Raw genomic sequence first — 23,355 nt, 5'->3', positions numbered from 1 at the left:
GGAATGGAGAATGGTTAGTATTTACTTCAGTTTTACTCATAGTCCAGGATAGAGCCCTCCCTCCAAGACGTAACGAAACTTTTAAATTATCTTATTGGTTCATTTAAACTACGTTCTGATGACGTTGCTGACGGGGATGGCGAAAAATACATAATTCCTTTCCACCTCTGCCGCTAGAACGGAATCAGGGACTTTGAAACGCGCCCACATTACTCTGTTCTCCATTCCTACTTCTAAAATTAAATCTATGCCTGGTAGAATCTTAAATTTTATTTGAATTTTAAGAACAGAATAAAATGTAAGGTCAGATCTTGTCAAAATAAAATTGGTCTTCGAATACTTCACATTTTAATATTTGTTCAATATTAAATTTAACAATTGTTAGAAACTGCCTTTAGATTAAGACTTAATTATGGGTTAATTAAGGTCAGTTTTCACCAGCGTTTCATTAAAACTATTTTCAATTTATCGATCTATTAATAGGTTACTATATCTTTAATAGAGTTGAATGGAATAGAAAAACCTTTATCTGAAGTTAGAGAATTTGCAAAGGTATTTGTTAATACTTTTGTAAATAGCAGTAAGAGTTTCAATTCAATAGATAAAAAGGTGTCACAATGCATCCGCTTCTGATAAAATTTATGAAAAACGAAAGCAGGCCGACACGAAACTGTTTTTTAAAAAAATTGCGTTACTTGTTCTTTAAAGAGATTGAAAATTAAATCTTTGTAAAGAAAAAAAAGCATATATATACATTCACTTCTATTGTCACGCAAGAATGAGTCATAGCGGCGATTTTTTCTCTGTCAAACGTGCCTATGCATGTTTGAGACTTCAAGAGAGTCGTTCACCTAATCAATTTAATACTCAGATAAAATTCTTTCGGTGTCGCGTAGACTTTGTTGCGCGGATATCTGAGAAATGACAGAGATTAAAGTTTATATTGAAACTAGATGCGTCACGTCGCAGATTATGTGGAAATAGTAACAACTACCCTCCATATTGTCTTTAGATACACTTCAGAGGGGGTCAGGGGGAGTCAAGAAGTCAAGAGAAGCGAAGTTTACTTTAAAACGACTTATTAATACCTTTGAGACTGTTATTTTACACAACCTATCAATGGTATACTTAAAAAGATAAGATATAGGCTACAGGCTCAAACATGCCCGTTGTGTACACTAATAATCTGTAACAATTGCTAGAGCAACAGTGAACTCATTGTAAAAATTTTACTATATTTGAACATAATGAGGGATATTTTTGCAACTTCAACCAAAAAAAGAAGACCACGTGTTATTATATGTTTACAACGTCACACCGCCCATAGTTTTAGAGAAACCTGATTGAAAATAAAATCGGAAATATAAAGTTATATTTCAATATTAGTCAAAATTTCAAACTATTCTGTTAGATATTGGTTTCTATAATTATTCACGGTGATTTTAAATTTTATGACGTCTATTTCCACTCGACGCCTTTTAATTCCAGTGGCAACGCCAGGGGTAGGCTACAGCCTACGTCTTAAAGACCAGTCCAGCCAAAGTGGGCCCCAGACTTGGTCTGAAGGACCCCTATTTTAAAGTATGGGAGTGCGTCCTGGGGCCCCCAAATTTGTAGCCATTGTGGGGAAAATTCCTGGCATCTTAACTGTTTAATCCCCGAATTTACGATTTAAAATTTAAATGGTTGCATGCTGACCAGTGGATGAGTGACACGCCGAGTAACATTGACGGTTACTTGAGTTGCTAATCATACTTTGCAACCTAAACATTGTCCGAGCAGATTAAACTGGGTTTTATTATGATATTTTATATTCGAAAAACATAATGTAAACAATTGAACCATTTTATATTTGATATACGTATATTAATAATAACTTAACCTACTTAAATTGCACAGACGCCTGTCTTATTCTGCTAACTAGAAAATTATTTTAAGATAAAAGTAGATAAATAAACAGCCCCCAACAGCGCCGTCACCAGCTAAAAATTTTAGGTTGGGCCACGGGAGGGCCAAAGAAATTTGACTTTATTTGCCTGTGCGGCCAGAGCTTTTAGACTATTTTCCATGAAAATTGAGTTACGCAGGTAAATTACCATGGTAATTTGCCGAGTTAAACCCTAGCTTCTCTGTTAAACCCCTTTGAAAGTGTGACTACAGAGTCCAGATGGTAGGATTTCACTTTAAGATACCCCATCAACAAACACTGGTTTCTGACTAATTAGACCAAGGGGAGTTCATAAAAAATACTGAAACAATTCCTAGCGTGCTGCAAGTATTTTTAATAAATTTTTGAAAATTTTAAATTTCATGCACTAACCACTATTGAGACTAAAGGCATACTGCACTCAATATTGCAATAAAAGTAGGGTGGACTTGACAAATTGAAGGACTCGCGGCGGTAGCATGAGATATTAAAGACCTACTGAAACAATTTATTTCTGAAAGACAATAGAAAAAAATATTTTGAAAGAGGGATCAAATTTTTGGTGGAAGGTACAAAATGTAAGCATAAATACTTCGGAAAGGTTCCATTTACTGCTAAAAGTAACGATATGTAAGCAATATTTTGCAAAAGGTGTCAATCTAATTTTTGTTTACATATCGTTACTTAAACCAATAGTTTGACACCTTTTCCAAAATATTGCTTACATATCGTTACTTTAAGCAATAAATGGCACCTTTACAAAATATTACTCCTTGCATTTTGTTTCTTCCACCGAGAATTTGACCCCTCTTTTAAAATATTTTTTCTATTGTCTTTCAGAAATTGTTTCAGTAGGTCTTTAATATCTCATGCTACCGTCAAGAGTCCTTCGATTTGTTAGGTCCCCCTACTTTTATTGCAATATTGGGTGCGGAATGCCTTTGGTCTCAATGAAATTAAAAGTTTTCAAAATTTTTTCAAAAATACTTGCACGTGCTAGGAACTCTTTCAGTATTTTTTATGAACTCCCCGTGATCTAATTAGTCAGAAGCAATTGTTAGTTTATGGGTTATCGCAAAGTGAAATTCTACCGTACAGGTTACTTTGTGAATTTCCGTGATTTCATTACAAAAGGGTTCGTACAAAATTTTTGGGATGAATTTCCCTGACTATTCAAGGTTTTCCATGACTAAATTCCACCAATTTCCCTGACTAAATTCCACCAATTTCCCTGACCAAATTCCACCAATTTCCTTGAATAAATTACACAAATTTCCCTGACTATTTTCAATAACTTATATGGCGTAAAACCAATCTAAATTCATTCGAATCATTTTTGCACTAGTTGTTATTGTTATAAAAATAAACGAACTATTTCTTTAAATTTAGCTTTACCTAAGTAAATTATACATAACCGGAGCGAGCGAAGCGAGCTCTGTGAATTTGGTTAAATCTCAAACAATACTTTTTCTGGTATCCCTTATACTCTTTTCCAGTTTCCCTCCAATATATTTTCCTTGACATTTGCTCGCATTTGCCTGACTTTTAAGGTCCATTTTCAATTTCCTGACTTTTCCACGATTTCCAAGTCGTGTTCGAACCCTGTTTACCATCATTTGTACTGCATATAGAGCTTGAAATAGGGGATTCACCATCATGACCATGGCTCAATCCTATTTGGGTTTAGGTTTAGGCGGAAAGAATCTTATCAAGACTAAGGCCCGTGAGGGATAAGAGGATGCTTTCTCTCCTTTCAAAAATTCCGAGACGTCACATCAGTCACATCAAATTTAACATTTTTCTGCAGAAATTAGTTGTTCTGTCTTCTACCAAAAAATACCGTATTTAGGGCCAGCTGTTCTATATTTTCCCCCCATGAATTTTACAGGGAGGGCCAAACCAACTGCAGAGTGGGCCGGGCCCACCTGGACCCCCCTCTGGTGACGGCCCTGGCCCCCAATGGCGTGCACGTGTTAAACGAATCAGACTGCGGGACAATTCGTCAGCACCGAAGAAAAATACAATTAATACGATACTTTCACGTTATAAATCAAGGGCAACCATGTGCAGGAAGGCCTCAACCTACTGGCATGGCGCGTGACGCAATGTGTTAGGCGAAAGGAGGAAACGCCGTTGACAAACTGGAAGATTAACATGACGCAGGGTCCGGTCTTCAGTTAGTTTAAGGGTGCAGAATATATGGCATAGATAATCTAAAAATAGGATAAATTCCTTACGGCCTTTCCTTTATGTGTATATGTATAAATATATATATATTTTGGGTTCCTCGTGAAACGGAAACATCGGCTAAGTACGCGCCGAAAGAAACCGGAAGTTTTGGATACGTTATTTTGGGGAGTCGCCGGATGCCATGGAAAAAACACGTTCGTCCCCCATATATTGATCTTAAACGAATTTAGGAGAGTTCTTATTCCCGATCCACTGGCTTCACGCCATAGCCCCCCCCCCGGCCCTCTAAATTTGCAAAGCACGTGCGGGATGGTATGAGAACTTGATCTTGTCTTTTTAGATTTATAAATTACAATTTTTTAAGAGGTTCTAAAAATTAATTGGGAGGAGCTTCATCGCACATGATCTACTTTTAAAAAAATTTTCTTTTGAGCTTTTTTTACCATGTGTTCACATCCAAAGAACCATGACTCCATGAGAGAATAATGGAAGAGTGAAAAAATACACTGAATTTAACCTAAATTTTTCACATTTTGTAACACTGATTTTTTTACTAAGTAAAGCTTCATCTTGCAGTTGTAGGAAGTTTAAAGTAGATGGCGCGTAGCTCTATATCATGTTTTAATCATTTTCATGCGCTAGTTTTACAAATGCAAATGTGTTAGGAGCAACTGCATTATTACCAGAAGCGCATGACATACGAAGTGATTTTCTATTATGCATAACATAGCGGCCGTCTTATACGGAAAGCTTTTACCATCAAGGGGGGGGGGAATGTCAGCCCCCTTTCCAACTTTATTTTTCCTCTCGCGCCGAGAAATCCAAGCGGGTGGGGTTCGGGTGGATTTTGTAGGTGCGTACGCATATATCACCGTCTAGAAATAGTTCCCCTTATTCTCGCCAGACGGCAACCCTAATAAATCGATGCAGTTCTTGTCAGTATCCCCCTTAGGTGGCTAGTGCCGACTCAAATAAAAATCTTTCCGTATGAGACGGGTCTACCAAAGAGTCTAGAAAATCACTTCGTATGTCATGCGCTTCTGTTATTACTGAAAGGTGGTGTGAGGTAGAATTCAAGTTGGAAAATTTGTTTAATATACTTTTTTAATTCGCTTTTGTTCGGTTTAAACTGGACACTTTACTGGTTTAAACCAGATTTTAATAACCAGCATGCAACCAAAACTGCCCACCGTTAGGTTAATCATTGACCATAGGTTAAAGAAAAATTTCAGGAGACATAACACTACACCTTAAATGAACAGCCTTTTTCTAAGTACAAACCTAAATAACATATATAAAAATTAATAAATGATCTCTTATTATTACAAAATAATTAGGATTTAATTAGTCTTAAACAACATGGAAAACTGCGCAGCCATTGGTTTAGTGCGTTTTCTAAACCGAACTTCTGACCCCTACCTTACCCTTAACTCTCAGCCTGTGAGAATTCAACCAATCCCGTAGGAATAAGAGGTTCGGTTTATCAGACGACACTAAAGTTTTCACTAAGAACCATGAAATTGAAAATAACACTTTCTCAATTTCTAGAACCATAACGTTGTTCATAATTAGGTGATGCTACCGCGACTCTATTAACAAACAAGAATATTTTTAAAAGAAAAAATAATGAACATCAATGGCACTAAGAAATACGCAGCGTACCCCATTTTCCCACGCAAAAGCAACAAAAATTCTCCATACCCCACAGAAACTCCAAGGAATAATATTTCTTCCCATAGCCCTAATTATTCACTATTACCCATAAGCATCGATTACGAACATCGGAAAATTACTTAAGACGAGAATTCTGAAAGTTTCGACCTTGACGACAATCGACATCCACGAAAACGTTCAACAATATTTTCAACTTCAAAACACCGCATCTCGCTACCCTCAACCGCTACCAAGATACAAAGTTCTGGATCTTCACGCAACGATCCCCCGCATGGTAAGGTTCCACCCTCGAAACTCCAGTTCTGCTTAAAAGTGACGACCCCCTATAGTCCCTCTCGTGCAATACGATATATGTTCCTGGGCAGAAGACACATGCCAAGGTTCGACGGATTACCCGTATCAAGTTCACAGTCAACGCTTTTTCCTCCAAGAATTGGGACTAAGCCTAATTTAGTGAGTGGTTCTGCCATTCTGTCTATTGGTTTTAGAAAGGAAGACCTTTTCGTGTTCTAATGTTTCTTAATGGAAAATTATAATTGGCGAGTAAATTTACTTTTAATGTCAATATATAGATTTATAAATTAGTTTTAAGCTTTCGCTTCTCGTAAAGGGTAGAGCTCGGCATTATCTATCCATTATCCACGTCATTTTATCTTTATCCATGCTCGAAAATTATCCACAGAACTTACAAGTTGAATCGTATTATATCCACAACTTTGTTTATAAATAACCGGTTATCCACCAATTTGTGTATAATTGATAGAAAACGCCGAACTCTAGGGATAGCCCATTTCGATGTAACAAAGAGGGATAGACACGGGGGTAAAACTTTGCCTTCCATGTCGCTTTTCGGCGCCTGCGCTGTAGTCTTTTTGTCAGAGACGACAATGTATATTATGTATGATATTGAGGGTTGCCTACCACTTTTTTAGAAAAAGTCTATTCTCTTCTGAATTGGAGACCGCGCAAACTCTACTACAAAACCCAAATCAATTCTTCATACAGGGTAGAATAGATCAAACTAACAATTATTTTCAATAAATTCTTGCCATATTGTCGACGGAAACCTTATCTCTACCATAGATTTCAGACATGAAGTCAAGTCATATTGAGCTTTAAACTAGAAATGAGAATGCAGCGAATGATATTACTCGCAGTAGAGAGAAATTACACTGAAAATAACTGTTAGTCTGTCTCACCCTGTATAGCAACTGACAAGGCATGGACTAAAACTCAGTCTTTTTAACTTGACAACACAATATCGTGAAACATTCTTGCTACGTCCGGTCTCAGTTCTTAGATGCATTGACGAAATGTGATTGTACGTAAAAGTTACAACCATAAGTTCATTAGATATGTTCCAAAAGTTTGTCACTGGTTACTGAAACCTTGTCCTGAAGTGACGTAGGTCATAGAGTCTCGTAAAACGACGCCTGGTGAGGCGCTCTCAAAGGCTTAGTAGACTAAATAGGAGTATGGACCGCAAAATAAAGTTTAGTCAATTCTTGCGTCCTTCTCGAACTCGCTCTCAGTAAGTCTCTAGCATTACGAAGTATGGGTAGAGTCATTCATACTTATGGAACATATATTATAAACTTATGGTGCAACTTGAAAGTCTATTAGTAAGAATAATAATTCGAATTTCGCGGGTAAACTTGGAAAAATATTTGGACCTACACACCAAGTTTACCGCCAGAAGTCACTCTATAGTGTTGTGACGTCAGTTAAAAATGTTTTTCTTCACTTTGAATTTACGACTGTGTGATTGTTTTTGCCGTTTTCTTTAAGTTTCTCAATTTGTTTTTTTCATTGAAGCAGGAGGCTCAAATAGATAAGGGGATTTCATTATTATCCAACATTTCAGACCCCCACTCTGGGAGTTCTTAACCGACTCTAGCCTCGCGGGAGGTTTTTGAATTTGGAAAACGCCCTGAAATTCTCAAATATAAAAACGTTGGCAACCCCCTTCCATCCCCCCAAACGTGAAGATGTTCTTACACTGACTTAAGCCTTTTTAAAGTATATAAAGTTCGTTTTTACATATTTAACCAACTTCGAAACTTAATCTTATCTTCAAAGGTGATTTTAATTCATTGATTGACTTTTTTAAAAAACCTTGAGTCCTTATATGGCAATATGTCCCGTTTTAATTTCTTACCATTTTAAAAACGTTTTTTTTTTTACGAGGTTCACTTCCCACGCTATATTTCGGCAAAAACTGGATCTATGTCAAAAATACCCGAAAATCAATTTTCGATTTCTTTAATTTAGTCAATCCCAGTGGTAAAGTGCCATAGAGGGGGAAGAACGGCGGGTTGATACATTATGTTTGTACTCCATAGGTAAAAAAGCGTCATACTGCAACCTGCCAGTAACGAAGGGAATTTTTATAAATTAATACAGGAATTAAAATTAAAAAATACACCTGCTTCTGGAATCGCGTTTTTTTACATACACATATATATATAATTAATTAGCAACCCTAATATTATTGCAAATAATATAACTCCATATAAGTGTACAAAATACATATCAAGGTTCAAATGATTTGAAAATTTAGGCCTGATAACGGCCGTAACCTGGCTTTTTTTTAACGCAACTTGTGCTTAATTTCTCGAACATCTGTTACACATGGTGAGAGAAAAGCTTTCTAGTGTTTTGAAAATTTGTGTGACATGAACGTTAATGTTTGCCCAAAAGACAGAGAAGCAACAGTCTTGGAAAAGTATATAGATATAATTGTATTCTGACGTCATAATTTGAGTCCCTCAGTGGCTAAAACCGTTACAACAGGAACTGAAAACGGATAAATTGACTACCTGAAATGTTTAGCTATGTAATTTAACTACCTTAAATATCACAGAGCCATGAGATGCTCTAGAATGAAGCCAGATGAAAAAACACACTGAACGAGACAAGAGAAATTTAAACAAATATCTAGAATTTGTGTAATGTGAAGGATGTGATGGTTCTAGCACATTATGGAACCTTTAAACAAGTACCCCCCTCCACTAAAAATGTTTTAATCAACGTGGGAAATAAGGTGGTGGAAGTGGACAAACGATCAGGTTCCAAACTGCCTGGTCCACTTTAGCCCTGACGGCGAGGTGACTAAGTAGGACCACTAAATAAATTAAATAACTATTACCAGAAATTTAATGCGTAAGGGCATCACAGTCAAAGGGGGGGGCGGAGAGGAATGTTGACCAATACTCGCTTCTTCATATTCCCTTTAAGAATAATTTACTTGGAAAATCATTCAATTTTTTGTGAGTAATTAAAAAAAATTATAGTTGCTTTTTTTCTAAACTTAAGCGAAAAAAAAATTAATAACATACATAACTTCACCAATTATCATTCCTGCACAAGCATACAAGGACGTTTCAGAACAACGTGTCGTTTTTCTAAATTTCTTTAACGGTTGTTAGTCTTGTAGATGAAACAAATACTGCCTTCTCAAAATTGGGGATAAAAACGAGAAAGAGATGGGCTGTTGTCTTTCGCAATTAACTGTTATTGAAAGAGAGAGTGAAATGGAAAATTGAAGTGATTATTTTACTCCACTACTGGCACTACAAAACGTAATATCTCCATGTGTAGTAAAACAGTCGAAAACTATTTCTAGTTTTTTTTTAAATTTTATGAACGGAGCCATTATTTCTTCGAAACGACGCAAAAGCGTTTTGAAAATTGATCGACACGAGGTTAATAACTACGCGCCATCTAACGAGCGAATAAAAACCACCGAATAAGTGCGCCATGCAGTATATCTCAACTTTCATTCAATAACGATTAAGTTTTAATGACGAAAACGGATCAATTTTCACGTCTATTGTGTGATATCATTAAAAACAATGGCTTCGTTTTCAAATTTTTAAAAAGTATTAGTTTTAGCTTTGATTGTCATTTCCAGTTACCACCATCTCTTTAAATTTCTATAACATCAAATGAAACCACCGAATTACCACGCTTTCCTACTGATTGTTGCTCTAACCTAAAATATGAAACAAATACTTGAAATGGGGTATGAAGAAACGAAGAACTGTCGTCTGGAGAGTTTTCGTAATGAAGTTTTTCACTCTACTATAGGCAGTAGATTGAAAGCAATATTGATCTACTATTACAGTGAGAATGTACTGCATTTGACGTCAATATCTGTAGTTTCAATTGAATTGTCAAAGCTGACAACTTTCAATATGGTCGCTTAAACAGGGGAGAAAGTTAGAAGGGTGTGACGTTGGGACAACATTCCTAATTTCCTATAGTAGCTCCCTGTAATAGTTTCTTTACTTTGGGATCATAGGCCTTTGATATTCTTTATAAGTATATATCGAAAGGACATTTACTACCAGCATCCTTCATAAAATGTGGAGGATATACCAGAAACCATCCATGATTGTGGTTCAAACGCAGCAAACCTGTAAGCCTGGGCACCGAGTTAAAGGAAATACGACACATGTCGACGATTCTACCCTACAGGTACGGACTGTCCCGTGTCCGCCGGAGGTGACTTGACCCCTTCCGTCACCTCCGAAGTAAACCTTATTCGACTAGGATAAGAAAGAACATCACAATAGACAAAGACATAAAAATAAATAAAACAAGTAGGCCATGAATTGGTATAGGAGAGGGAAATAGGGGTTGAAATGGGTGTCAGCGACGGAGTCGCATTTATAAGGTGTGTAAGATCGTACATGTTCATCAGGTACAGCGTTTAACTTCCATTTGGTTAATAATTTAGTCTGCTTAAGTAATCCTTGCTTAGTTCCGCTGTTCATCGCTTAACCGGCCCAAAAGGAGAGAACACCCACTACCCAGAATGCATTAGACACTAGACACCCCGCACATAACCGTTAGAGAATTGAAACGATTTGTTTTTTACGTGAATATGTAATAGTTTGAAGGTGAATTTCAAAACTGACACAGTGTAAGGCAGTAGAAGTTTGTTAAATTTTGTGTCGCATGGACAATACCGAAAATACAAGCACCTGCGGCAGACCTATACTTATGTACTTTATGATAGGATTAATTTATTATTTAAAATAAAAAGTGTACACCGCGCAATATTTGCGTGAGAGAGAGAGAGAAATTCTCCGAAACTGATAAGCATAGCACTTTCATAGAAATTCTAATGTTCGCTACACTGGCTCACCTAATTTCTTATATCGATTATCATTGCTGGAATTAAATAATAAGTTTCCGGATTCCAAGAACGAAATATCCATGGAAAATTGTGTTATACACAGAAAAAGGGTACACTTTCTCCTTCTATGTAATTGTTATTCAGTTTTTACTGGGAATAACAATAACAAATAATGTTAACGATCGACAGAGATTTTTGCGGAAGGAAAATCCTTGGGAAGAAATAAATGGTTTTACAATTCTCCCAGGATAAGTCTTGTTTTCAAACAAAAGAAATTTATAAGGCAAAACTAAATTCACTACCTGTGCATATAAGGAGGGGAGTTATAGTTCTAAATGCTACTGTTAATCTTGTATAATCAGGTAGTTTTACCGAAGGTTTATGTACTGATGATTCAGAGTTTCATTATTAAAAACAAGAATTATTAATAAAAAACAACACTAAAATATAGTCATACTATAGCTAAGCTACCGGCTAGGGTTATCAACAAAAGTAAAATGTTATGGATCTAGAATATGACGTTTTTAACAGGCTCAATGGCTAGAGATTTGCCTACCGATCCTTAGGAACACTGAACCAAACACTGTTAGAAAAATGAGTCCAATGACTGTCCAAATTTGCACAAAGTAATCCAAATTTGGATGGCAAGTGATGTAAGGGTCCAAAAATGGTAGTTTTAATCCAAAAATGGATGCTTTCGATTCTTGGTGCTAAAACTATCCAAATTTGCACAAATAGTCCAAATTTGGATGGAAAGTGATGTAAAGGTCCAAAAATGGTAGCTTTAATCCAAAAATGCATGTCTTCGAATCTTGGTGCGAAACCCATCCATATCTCAACATAAACACCCTAGACTCGAACAAAGAGGGGTTAAGGTATATAAAAGGGTTAAGGTAAAAAAGGGAGAGCGAAATCATATTTGAGGATCTCCTACATAAATATTTACCTATTTCTCATCAATCATTTTTCTTTATTGATAAGCAACTGCAGAAGTTAAAACAAAACACAGACACGAAAGCCTTCCCCCAGAGAGGTAAAAAATACTGCCCTACAATATTTCAGAGAGTCACGCTTGAAACATCTTTTGGTCATTTACCTCAAAACGACTTCTTTATTCCGTTTTTATTAACTAACGATATCAATACTCGTCATACATTAACTTTGGAAAGAGCTTCATGTCTTAATTACTCGCTTTATATAAACTATGAAATGTATCCAGTGACCCAATCTTCCTTACTCGTCCCATACAAACTTTGACTACAGATTTTTTGGTTAAGATAGGTTTTTCTCAAATATTTTATTAAAATTATTCGATATTATTTATTTTTATCGAGAGTTACTTATCATACTTTTAGTTGTATCGTTTTAAGAGAGGTTTTCCCTATTATCATTTGAACCTAGCTATTATTGACGTTTGACTCCTAGAATACGCCTCTTTCGCGAGTGTCTGAAAGACCAGAAAATGGTGTAGTTAGATTGGGGACGACAGAAAAGAAAATAGTGGTCAGTGTACCTTCCAATATTCCACAATTCCGCTAACTGTGAATTTGAGAACACTTTTGTTCAGATTAGGAATCTGCGAAAGCAATATCTTGGGGTGTAACGACAGACAGACAGGCACACACAAAGACAGATGGATACGTCGAGAACAGAACCTCTCCATAGCATACATCACTCGGTGAAGTAAAGAATCTAGCATCCATATTGACTTCATATGAGCCAATTATTTTTCGACATTTGTCCAGTGTTGGTTAGGTATTACACCAATATGGGCTCGATGTTAGCCCAATATGAGCTTGATATTAGTCCAATATCGTTTAGAAATTTGTCCAATATTGGCTTGATATTTGTCCAATATTGGCTTGATATTTGTCCAATATTGGCTTGAATTTAGTCCAAAATTGGCTTGAATTTAGTCCAAAATTGGCTTGAATTTAGTCCAAAATTGGCTTGATATTAGTCCAAAATTGGCTTGATATTAGTCCAATATTGGCTTGATATTAGTCCAATATTGGGAGGATACTAGAACATTTTTGCCCACTTGCGTAAAAATTGGATGACATCCTGACCATTTCTGGGTAATAATTGATCCCTTAATAGATGATTCTGGATCCAATTTTGGATGAGACTCCAAATCTGGCTTATCATTTGACCGTCCCTTTTTGGACGCAAATTACGTTATCCAAAAATAGACGAAAAACTGTGCTGTCTCAGAGTCAGCCGTTTGGATCCATTTACATCCAATTTTGGACAACATTTTTTAACAGTGAACCATGTCTAAAACCTTCCCCTATCTAAATATAATAATTACCCTGTTGCAACTATCACTCTTTGTTTTCTTGAATACACGTCATGATTTAGGGTTTTAAAGAACACATGAGCATTGAAAGTGTACCCCGATTTCACGGAGCTATTGGTCAGAATACCTCTGTAAAAATTTTAAACTAAATAAAAATCGAACTTTTCAATAGTCTAAGGATCTTGATATTTATAATTTCCTTTGAAAATATATTGAGGCTTCTAAACTCAAACAGATTATTAGGTCAAACCGTATCTTGTAAAAATTACATATCAAAATTCACAAGTTTGTTTCTAATGTAATTGAATTGACACTGACGCATCACTTATTAGTTCCCTATTTAAAATTAATAAACAAGGATCCTTAATTTAAAATATCACGTGTTATCATAATTCACTTCCTTTGTTTTTATCTAACTAATCGAACTGTATCCTCGTTAGTAATCGGAAATTATAATCAGTTAGTTCCGAATTTTAATTAAAATAAATTTTTAACCCTATTTTAAACTTGATCCATTTTTTTTCTTCTTGGAAAACTACATCTATAGCTTAGCCTTACCAAATTTACAACACGCATGCAGTTTTTTAGTACGTCTCGATAATCACGAACATAAAACTATATCCTATGATAATTTGAGATATTAAAATTTATCGCTATATGAATGTACATACGTTTCATACATTTTTATTGTTGCATATACTGATAATGTTTCAAATTAAACTTCCTTTTTTTGGCAATTAAAAACGCGCGTGCATGGCTAATTTTTATCGTTGTCAAACTGGGAAAATCAAATTCGTGCAGGGGGCCTGGTCTGGGATCGCAGCTGGCGTTGAATTATTATTATGAAAAGAGACACTGCAACTTGCATTCACGTAAGAATGTACATTATTTATACAAGGGCACCGCTTCGTGGTTGGTCTACTCGTCAAATATTTTTTAATTTATACCATACCATAATGTTGTTATACAGTTTTGAATACCTGAAGATATGAAAATCGACACTAATTGATAGGATTTTTTTGCATATGTTGAACAGTTGCATTGTGACGTAATAGCATCATATTGGCGAATCTATTAATATTAAATAACTCCCAAGAGCTACTCATGTGCTTGTTGACAAAATCAATTAGGTTTCAAATTCGTATGGAGAATATTTTCATGCACTAAAACCTAATTTCCTTGAAGGAGCTGTAGTGGACACTTTGCATACTAATTTCACATAATTAATATTTTGAAAAGAATATACAGAGTATGCAACAAATCAGGTGAACACTTAATTTGAGTAAAACCTTGAATGCTGTACTGCCGACGAACAAATAATCAATATGATAAATGTTATGCCAAGTGGACAGAGCCTGACACTGCGTTTAAAGGCAATGAAAATAATGATTCATCTGTGTTTACAACTAGAGTTCAGCGATTATGTATTTAAATAAGGTGTTCGTATGACCTGTTCCACCCTGTATATTAGTACATCCATACCCCTTGATAATTCATTTTAAACAGTTCTCTAATATTGGAGGAACTTAACGTATATTACAACAGAAACTTTAATATAATCATTTGTTGTTGGTCCTTACGGTTCTCGAACTTGTTAGAGACAAAATTGAAGTGTTTTATTACTTCCCTCTAGACTAAACGGGAATTACTATGGTATTTCTACGAGGGCCACCATAAGATAACAGCACGCCTTTGTTGGTGGCGGACATTTCCTATCGGTACATGGTGCTCCCTTCTGAAGAAGAGAGGAGGAGGAGGTGACCTCGAAGAATTAGAGGGTATGAGTATCAATCTGGGGCCTTGTTATATTTCTGAAAAGGAAGATCTAACACTACCGATTATTTATTTAGTAGAGATGTAATTTAAGGAACCCTTCTGGGAATTAGATGTGAGAACGAGGAAGGCAAAAAAACGGAATAGTGTCAAGAACAGTTATGGAGGGGGTAGTCGCAATTCCTTAAATTTAAAATTATTTATCAAGTGTCTATACTTGTCCAATAAAAAGTTTCAAAACTAAGTGCCTTAATGAAAGCAAGGAATTATTTGAGTTTATTATTACACTGGCAGGAATTTATAAATAGTTCCACTGAGGAATTCCCGTTTTGACAAGGACAGTACAGTTTCAAAAGATCGTACGCATGACGGGTTCGGGTTGCAATATTACTCAGGCAAACACGCCATTTTGCTAAAGTGAAAATCTATAAGCTCTTTATTGGCTAACCCATTAAGAAGAAAGGAAAAAGGTAAGTACTAAGGTGACTAGACACCAATCGTTGAGGGTTTTTTTTAAATGGAACATTTGAGGGATGATGACCATTTCTGAGTGATATTATCTATAAATTCCAGATATTCAACATCATTTTCGATTATAGATAGTTTTCCATACCATTTACACAAGGTCTGCACTTCTGTCATCCAAGTAGCTTGGTCTCCTTTTGTAAATGGTATGAATCCTCCTAGTTTTAAAACTATATTTATTACAAATCGGCAGCTTCCTTCGCAAAAATTTTAATTTAATCTAAGGGATGTCCACACCTAATGGAATATCGTAGATTTACCAAGGAAATTTTCATGGAAAATACATCTGAAATTTACAGATTCATGGAATAGCATATTTTTTTTAATGTAATGTATACGGAAAATACATCTGTGATTTACATTTTTATGGAATATCATAGTTTTCTAATTTAATTTACACGGAAAATACAAATGTAATTTATACTTTCATGGAATAACATGGTTTTCCATGGGTAATTTACACGGTAAATCACTTATAATCGTTATTCCTGATTTTACTATTTCTTATTTATTGTTTTGTCAGTAATTTAAGTCGGTATTTAAGAAAAAAAAAATAATTGTTTATTAGGCACAGTAAAATCTGGAGAATTTTTATTGTTATTTTTTAGTATTAAGAACTGTACTTAAATTTTGATAAAACAATATTAAAAATTGTCCCGAATTTTACTGTACCGAAAAACCCTTAAAAACTTTTCTTAGATGTTTAGTTTATAATTTTCATAATTACCACCAATATATATGAACTAGATGCGTAAAAAGCCGTATGTATTAACGGTCCATGATCCATATTCAACACCCATGGAATAAAAATACAGTAACAGATCCTGTTAAAGAGGGATATCATACCCATGAAAAACGTTTCTCCGCTTGACCCTATCCCTGTGTGACAGAAAAATCTCACAGTCAAAGAGGGGGTCTAAGAAATGGGGATTGGCATTGATTTCAGGAAGACAGGAGAAACTCGATGTGGTGCTATGGGATGGGAGAATTCTCCCTAATATAGTTCATCCGAGGCAAAGAGTACAATACTGGTGAAGTCATTTTGACTTCAGGAACCTTTGAATTAAGGCATTTGCGCGGTGCAGCTCCTTCTTGAGAAAGTTCCTTGGCAAAAACGAGGGTAAAATGTGTTGTGTGAAGAGAACCGGGGTTGAATCGTGGGAAAACGTTGGACATTTCGCTTCGGACTAGCGTCGTGAACATTGGCATGTAGAAAAAAAAGTTTCTTTCACGCTTTGTGTACGTCTAGGGACTAGTTTTTAAAGAGGCGAGTGAGTGAGCGAGCTTATGCGCCCAAGACGAGGAAATTTTGGGAATTTCTTCTGGTATAAGACCGCAGACTAAATAAATGCAATAAGATACGGCACCGTAATCTAGCCCTATATCTGAGAACTCCCTCTGAAGTATGCCTATTTAGGGATACGAATTACTGGGAGTGAGAGCTAAAATATTATAACTAAACTGCATGTTACGGCTTGGTAATTCTAAAGTTAAAATGCCTGTCAAATTGAAGCGCTTAAATTATATTAGTGCAAGCTTTGATATAGAAAAGACGGTTTCTTCGGTGCGTTATAGGCCTGTAAGTATTAGTTCTGGGGACGGATATTAGTTAAAAATTAAACGATATTGGTAAAGTTAGTTAAGTCTTAATGGCATAATGCATATCAATCAATATATGAACATTACGAGAAATCCCGAACACTGTTTATGCTATATTAATAAAATATGTTCATATAAAGTTCTTAAGATATGTTCCATAAGTTTGCCACTGGTTACTGAGAGCTTGTCATGAAACGACGTAGGTGAAACGTCATAGATTCTTGGAAAGCGATGCCTGGTGAGGTGCTGTCAAAGGCTTACTACAAACTAAATAGTTAGAAGGACGGGAACACCGTATGTAGTAAATTCTCGCGTCGATCTCGAATTAGCTCTCAGTAAGTCTCAGGGTTGGCACGTTTTTGCCAGGGGTGGAAAAAACCGGGCGGCAAAAACTAGTTTTTGCCGCGGTTTTTTCCACGTGGTTTTTTCCAGGTAAAAACCGCGTGGCAAAAACCTTTTTGCCACGGTTTTTTCCACTTTATGTGGAAATAACGAACTAAATTTTAAAAATAAAAAAATTCGGATTTGAAATGAAAATAAAACGAACAAAATTCTACCATAATTGTATAGGCTTATGAAGTGGGTTACATTCTCAGTATAAAATGGAGAAAAAAACCACGTGGCAAAGAACGTTTTGGCTTTGTTATACAAATAAATGAAAAATTAGTCCTTATTTTTTTCAACTGACTAATTTTGAGTTTTCGAAACAGATTAAAGCTAGAAGCTGCTAAAAATTATTGTTTAGTTATCAAATGCGAAGCAACCAGGATCATTGGATTTTGAGCAAAATTTCATAAGTTGTAAGTTTAAAGTGGATTTAGCTCGAACGTTTAAAACACAATAAATGTTATAAAACTGATTAAGATTGAGACATATTAGCTGTTGGAAGACCTATAATAACACGAATGACAAATACAAAGCCAAAGTTAGCATTTCTAATTATCATTTCAATAGGGAAAAGGTTTTTGCCACTTTTTGCCGGTTTTTTCCGTTTTTGCCGGTTTTTTCCACTTTTTGCCACGTGTCCCGGCAAAAACTAGTTTTTGCCGGATTTTTGCCAACCCTGGTAAGTCTCCAGCATTACGAAGTATATATTTAGTGTCATACTTATGGAACATAAGCTTATGATAAAATTAATAACTCGTTTACGTTCCTAATTATAGTTCTAACACTGATGAAACGTAAAGAGCTTGTTCTGAAACTTTAATAGATTTAATTTTTAATTGTGGATTTTTTTTTATTTTTCAAAAATAAAATGACTCTATTATCTACGATGACCAGCCTTCAGCTTCACAAAGGCTTTAGAATATGCCTTTCCATATTTTAGTAAATTGAATATAATTGAAATAGACGCGTGTGAACTCTGATTTAACCTCGAAACTTGGAATATTACGAGTTGCCATATTTTCCCACTGACTTTATACGTAAGGAAAATGTCCGGGTCGGATAGACTAAAATATAAAAAACAACAAAAATATGTCCCTTTCTCACAGAGCGCGGTTTCAAGATCTACAAGATTCTGGTACACTTTCCCCTGCCTTGTTGTGTGTCAAGATCGGCTGTTTGGAACCACGCTATTTCTACGGTCTCCACTAAAACGCATCAATGTGTAGGATGAGGCCTGCACTGGGCCGTGAAGGGAACGAATCCCAAATAGACAGACACTGAGATGGTGGATGGATCTTATTTTCTTTCTTTACAACTTAATTGTCAATTGGTATTTTGTCTATGAACTCGCCCCATTGCTTTGTAAAAACCGCTTTTAACACGAAATAAATTTTTAGCAAATCAATGTGCTCTAAAAATTAAATAAATAGATTTTTAAACATATATTAGGGAAAAAAATTCTCATAAAAAATAAGTTCACATCTTGATGACTTCGTTACAGAAAGAACAAAGGCAACCTAAATTCAAGGTGATTTTCGAAACAAAGGCTTACTATCCTTCACGTTCGTGATATGGAACGACAAACCAGATCCACTAACCTTTAACCCTAGCGTCAATTTTCAATAACAGTTAGCTATGCAGATAATAAATAGTAATTTTGTTGTTCTGGTTGCGTTTTCAGGTATGAAATATTGTTTTGAGATGTTTTTAATACTCTCTATATTAGAACTTGAACCTTAAGTTCAGTACGCTTGACACTCATAAAACTATTACACGTAAATCAGAACAGGCAGGGGATCTCTTTTAAAACTGGCAGTTTGCAAGCACAATCTGCATGAATAGCGTTGTTAATTTTACGAAATTACATATCGTATTTTTTTGAATTGATATCTAGCGGAAAAACAAGCGAAATAAGATATTTTGTGGGAGAGAAAATTTTATTTACAATAGAGGTATCTCATAACCCTTTGTGTGACGTCACCCATGCTATTTGCCCATAGAACCAAAGCGGTACCTAACATGGCTGCCAATTGTCAAAGCTAAGCTCGTGACGTTTTGCCCAAGCACTAACGTCGCATATGAAATAGCTCTATAATACAGTCAACGAATGCAACGAACAGTCAACCTCAGTTTTCAAATAACGATTTTACCCGTTCTAACGCATTTTAAAGGGTTGCTTAAAGTAGTCCTTAATTGTACCATTAACACAATAACTAATGAATAACAGTCGATATCTCAACATCTTCCAACTAACCACGGATTAAAGATTCAACTACAGTCGAAATCCTGAGAAAAGTCTCTCTCCATCCAAGTCAAAGACTTATAGCACATTATGGGCTATTACGGACAACGCCACGACAACAGAAGCATTTTAGTTCAGGACCATATTAAAGAGGCCTATTACGTTTTGACATTTTTTTTTCTTTTCTCAAATAGCTTTACCAATATATTGTCATAACAGACGGTGAATGCTTTACCGTCCAACATGCACAAACTCTCGAGTGTCTCTTGGTGACCCCTCTCTTTTTGAACGACAGATACGTAAGCTCATTATTCGCCCCGGGGACAAATCCGATTCAGCAAGCGGGAAGTTAAATCGGCGAGACCACGACTTAATGGCTTGGCGTTCAAACGAAACAATAGCCCTTTTTTATATACAATGCACGCGCATTAATAGCTCAGCGACACGTGGCTTGTTCGCATTGGTGAAGTAAAAAAAATATATATATATATTTTCAGGTAAGGTTGTATTTGAGTTATTTAGAGATTGTGTGAAAAATGGTTAATATTTATACCAATGATTTCGATATTATTCGTCAATAAAAATTAAATAGTTTTTATTCCTTCTGAAATTCCATTTGATTCTATGGCCGATAAATACGTAGTGTTAATTGTAGTTCATTGCTAGTTTTTTCGTATCAACCTGCCACCGTTTAAACAGAGTGTATCAAAAACTCTGGTAGAACCAAAGTGTAATGGGTGCTATGGGCCAATTTTGAGTCTAAAATGTTTTAAGGATGACCCCTTAATTTATTACTATATTAATACATATTATCTTTGATTTATGATTTTCCTAGTAAAACGTAAGGGGTCATCAGTAAAACAGCCTTGTTGCAACTTGTAAACGGTGGCCCAATCGGCAAATGCCATAGAACATTTTCGACTAAAATCTCCCATAGAACCCTTGTACTTCGCTAGTACAATCCTTTTTAGAACACCTTGTACAATCCAAAATAGCGCAACCCTTTACATTTTCTGTAGAGTGGGCACTTCATAAAAACAAACTTCTTCAGCTATTTTATAAAACACTCACTTTCGTAATAAGGGTATCGGCAACCCGCAACTTTGTAAATATAACTTTTCAATAGGGAAATGCACTAGCCGCTGATATTCTATTGGTTTTATTTTTTTTAAACCAGTGCTTTTATAACCTTAGTTGGGCCTTCTTTTATGGGCGAATAAATTACGCGTTGCCTATCTCTTTTAAAACCCCCCTCCCCCGTTTCTTATTATTTTTTTTTTATATTTTGGTCGACGTAGCTGCCAGTACAATTTGTGTGGGAAGCCATGCGTGACGTAGCGCCACCGTGCGTGAGAAGAAAAACCTTTCTTATACATGTAAGACCAAAATCTTGAACTCGGCACCAGCCCTTGTCCCCTATACCGGTAGATTTGGTTTTTGGAGAGTCCATACGCCTTACTATAATGGTAGCTTAAACCTATTTTATTGTTAAGCCTAACCATTCTTTCTTAGAAACTCCGCGAATTCGACGGAAATTTCTTTTAAAATATCTTGAAATAAATTTGCTTTCTGGAATTTTGATCGTGAAAAAAGTTAATAGAAAATTAAATAACAGGTAGTCCTAAAGATATCTCATTTATAAGAGAACGGATGAATAACTTTAAAAAATATACTTTCACTAAAATTCAAACTTCATTAAATTGGTGTCAATACCATTATTAACGATAACAACGTAGTAATTTGCGTCCCTTGATGAACTTTTATCATGTAAAAATTTTATATCATGTACATTTCCATTCAAAAATAGTGTGCTACCGCGAAGCTGGGGGGGAGGAAACTGTGACGTCAATATTGGGTCCCGAATTTGTATTGCCCAAGCTGACGACGTCTCGCGACTGCCAATATGGTCGCCTGAAAATAAGGTAAGAGATAAGAGCATGTGACGTCACTACAAAGTTCGTGGTAACACACTATAGAAGTAATATCACTGAAATTTCAAATATTTCGTGGCAATGCCAATTACTGTCGTCTGGTTTTGATTAAAAGTTAAAAAGAAATCCTTAAGCCCAGTTGATAAAAATTATTTAACATATCAATTTTTCACTTTGAGAAAACATCGTAGCGTTCATAAAGTCAAGATGAACGTTTAAGAACTGAATTAAATCCGGAATGAAATAACATCTGGTCCTTGACTGCGGAGATTCGAAACCATGAGAAACAATTCGGGGAAAACCAAAAAACCGAGATAAATCGTAGCAGACTTTTTTAACGCTAGCCCTACACACCACAAAAGACACACACATGAAATAAATATTGACATTACCTTTTTCATCTCTGACGGCGTATCCCAAAGTTGTCCATGTTAAAATGAAGAAAGTTAAACACAAAATAAACCTCGATATATCCATTGTTAAGGTTTTTCAGTAAATCAATACGATATTAGTTGGATTCCACAGTAAAGTCTCTCATTTTAAGAACGAACTCGTGGTTGTTGAATTAATATTCAATAAAACACAGTTATACAATCCGAACTCGCAACACGCAGTTCAAAGTTCCCGCAAGTTTCGTAAGTTTAACGCGAGGTATGATAAAGCTACCGCGAAGACGTTACATACACCCTGTTCCGAACACAGTTTCTCCTCAAGTGTCGTTTGAATTTTTTCCTGATAGCTATCTCAACCCAGCGTAGGCTTCCCGTATCTCAGCCGCTCCCACAGCCTGCGACGAAGGGGATAGAAGTCAGAGAGAGAAGCCGTGCCGAGCTCTAAAGCGAAAACGTCTGTCTTCGACAAACAAGATGGTGAAGACTTGTAGGGGAATGAAAGCATTTTGCGTTTTGGCGCTTCGAAAAATTAGCAAGTTGGCTAAGCCGCTTAAATTTTTAAGTCAAAATAGAGGGCAGAGTATAATAGATCAAAAAATTTGTTTTCCTTTCAATTTTTATGCGGCCTTTACAAGCTCAATATTTTGCGCAAATTAAATGGGGGACATCTATAAAATTCATCATCTTGTAGATTATTCCCAAAACTTTTCACTAATTGTGCAAATCAAAATCCAACATGATATTCAATGCCCAATATTTAGAAAAAACCTTCAAACCTTATTGGAGAAGTATATTGATTAAATTCCACATGACTTATTCAATTATATTGAATATATTTTTGTCACAATAAAAATGTTGATGTTGAATTCGTGGACTGGGTACAATTTTATTATCCAAACATTACATATGGAGCGTCAAATACACGGACTTTAATGTTATTCGAATGCGAAATATTGTTCAATTGTTTGAATAACATTATGAGCAATAAAAAACTTAGGCAAATAATGTCCAAAATTTACCGCAAATTATGTTCCATTTACTAAAACAATATTGTGGCATTATATTTGAACTTTTCACAAATGTTAGTCTGAATAACGGTTTTTGCATACTTTGAAACTAAAACAACGTGCTCTGCGCAAATTATTGAACGTGTAGAGTAACCTTTATTTGTAATGTTTGGACAATATAATCGGAGCCTCCGAGATATTTAGGCCCGTCCCTATCGCGAAGCGAGAATATTTTTTTAACTAATTTAGTTCGCCGTGTTTTCTCG

General features: G+C 35.6%; 1 protein-coding gene and 1 long non-coding RNA gene across 2 annotated transcripts in view; one reads left to right on the top strand and one right to left on the bottom strand.

Moving 5' to 3' along the window:
* The window catches only part of Egfr (epidermal growth factor receptor), a 122,297-nt gene extending 99,884 nt beyond the window's left edge, over window positions 1-22,413 (bottom strand). The window contains exon 1 of the mRNA XM_089864331.1: window positions 22,083-22,413. Within this exon, the coding sequence (XP_089720457.1) occupies window positions 22,083-22,167 (85 nt within the window). The 5' untranslated portion in view covers window positions 22,168-22,413. The remainder of the gene's footprint in view (window positions 1-22,082) is intronic.
* Window positions 16,522-18,992, top strand: LOC149708839 (uncharacterized). The gene is made up of 3 exons (XR_016381224.1): window positions 16,522-17,110; window positions 18,412-18,554; window positions 18,624-18,992. It is a non-coding gene; the product is annotated as an uncharacterized LOC149708839 (long non-coding RNA).
* Window positions 22,414-23,355: the final 942 nt, after the last annotated feature.

The sequence above is a fragment of the Phalangium opilio genome, unplaced genomic scaffold (assembly GCF_054372755.1).
Source record: "Phalangium opilio isolate 3A_F unplaced genomic scaffold, DU_Popi_V2 ptg000013l_1, whole genome shotgun sequence".
Classification (NCBI taxonomy): Eukaryota; Metazoa; Arthropoda; class Arachnida; order Opiliones; family Phalangiidae; genus Phalangium; species Phalangium opilio.
This window is presented reverse-complemented; position numbering and strand designations above follow the sequence as displayed.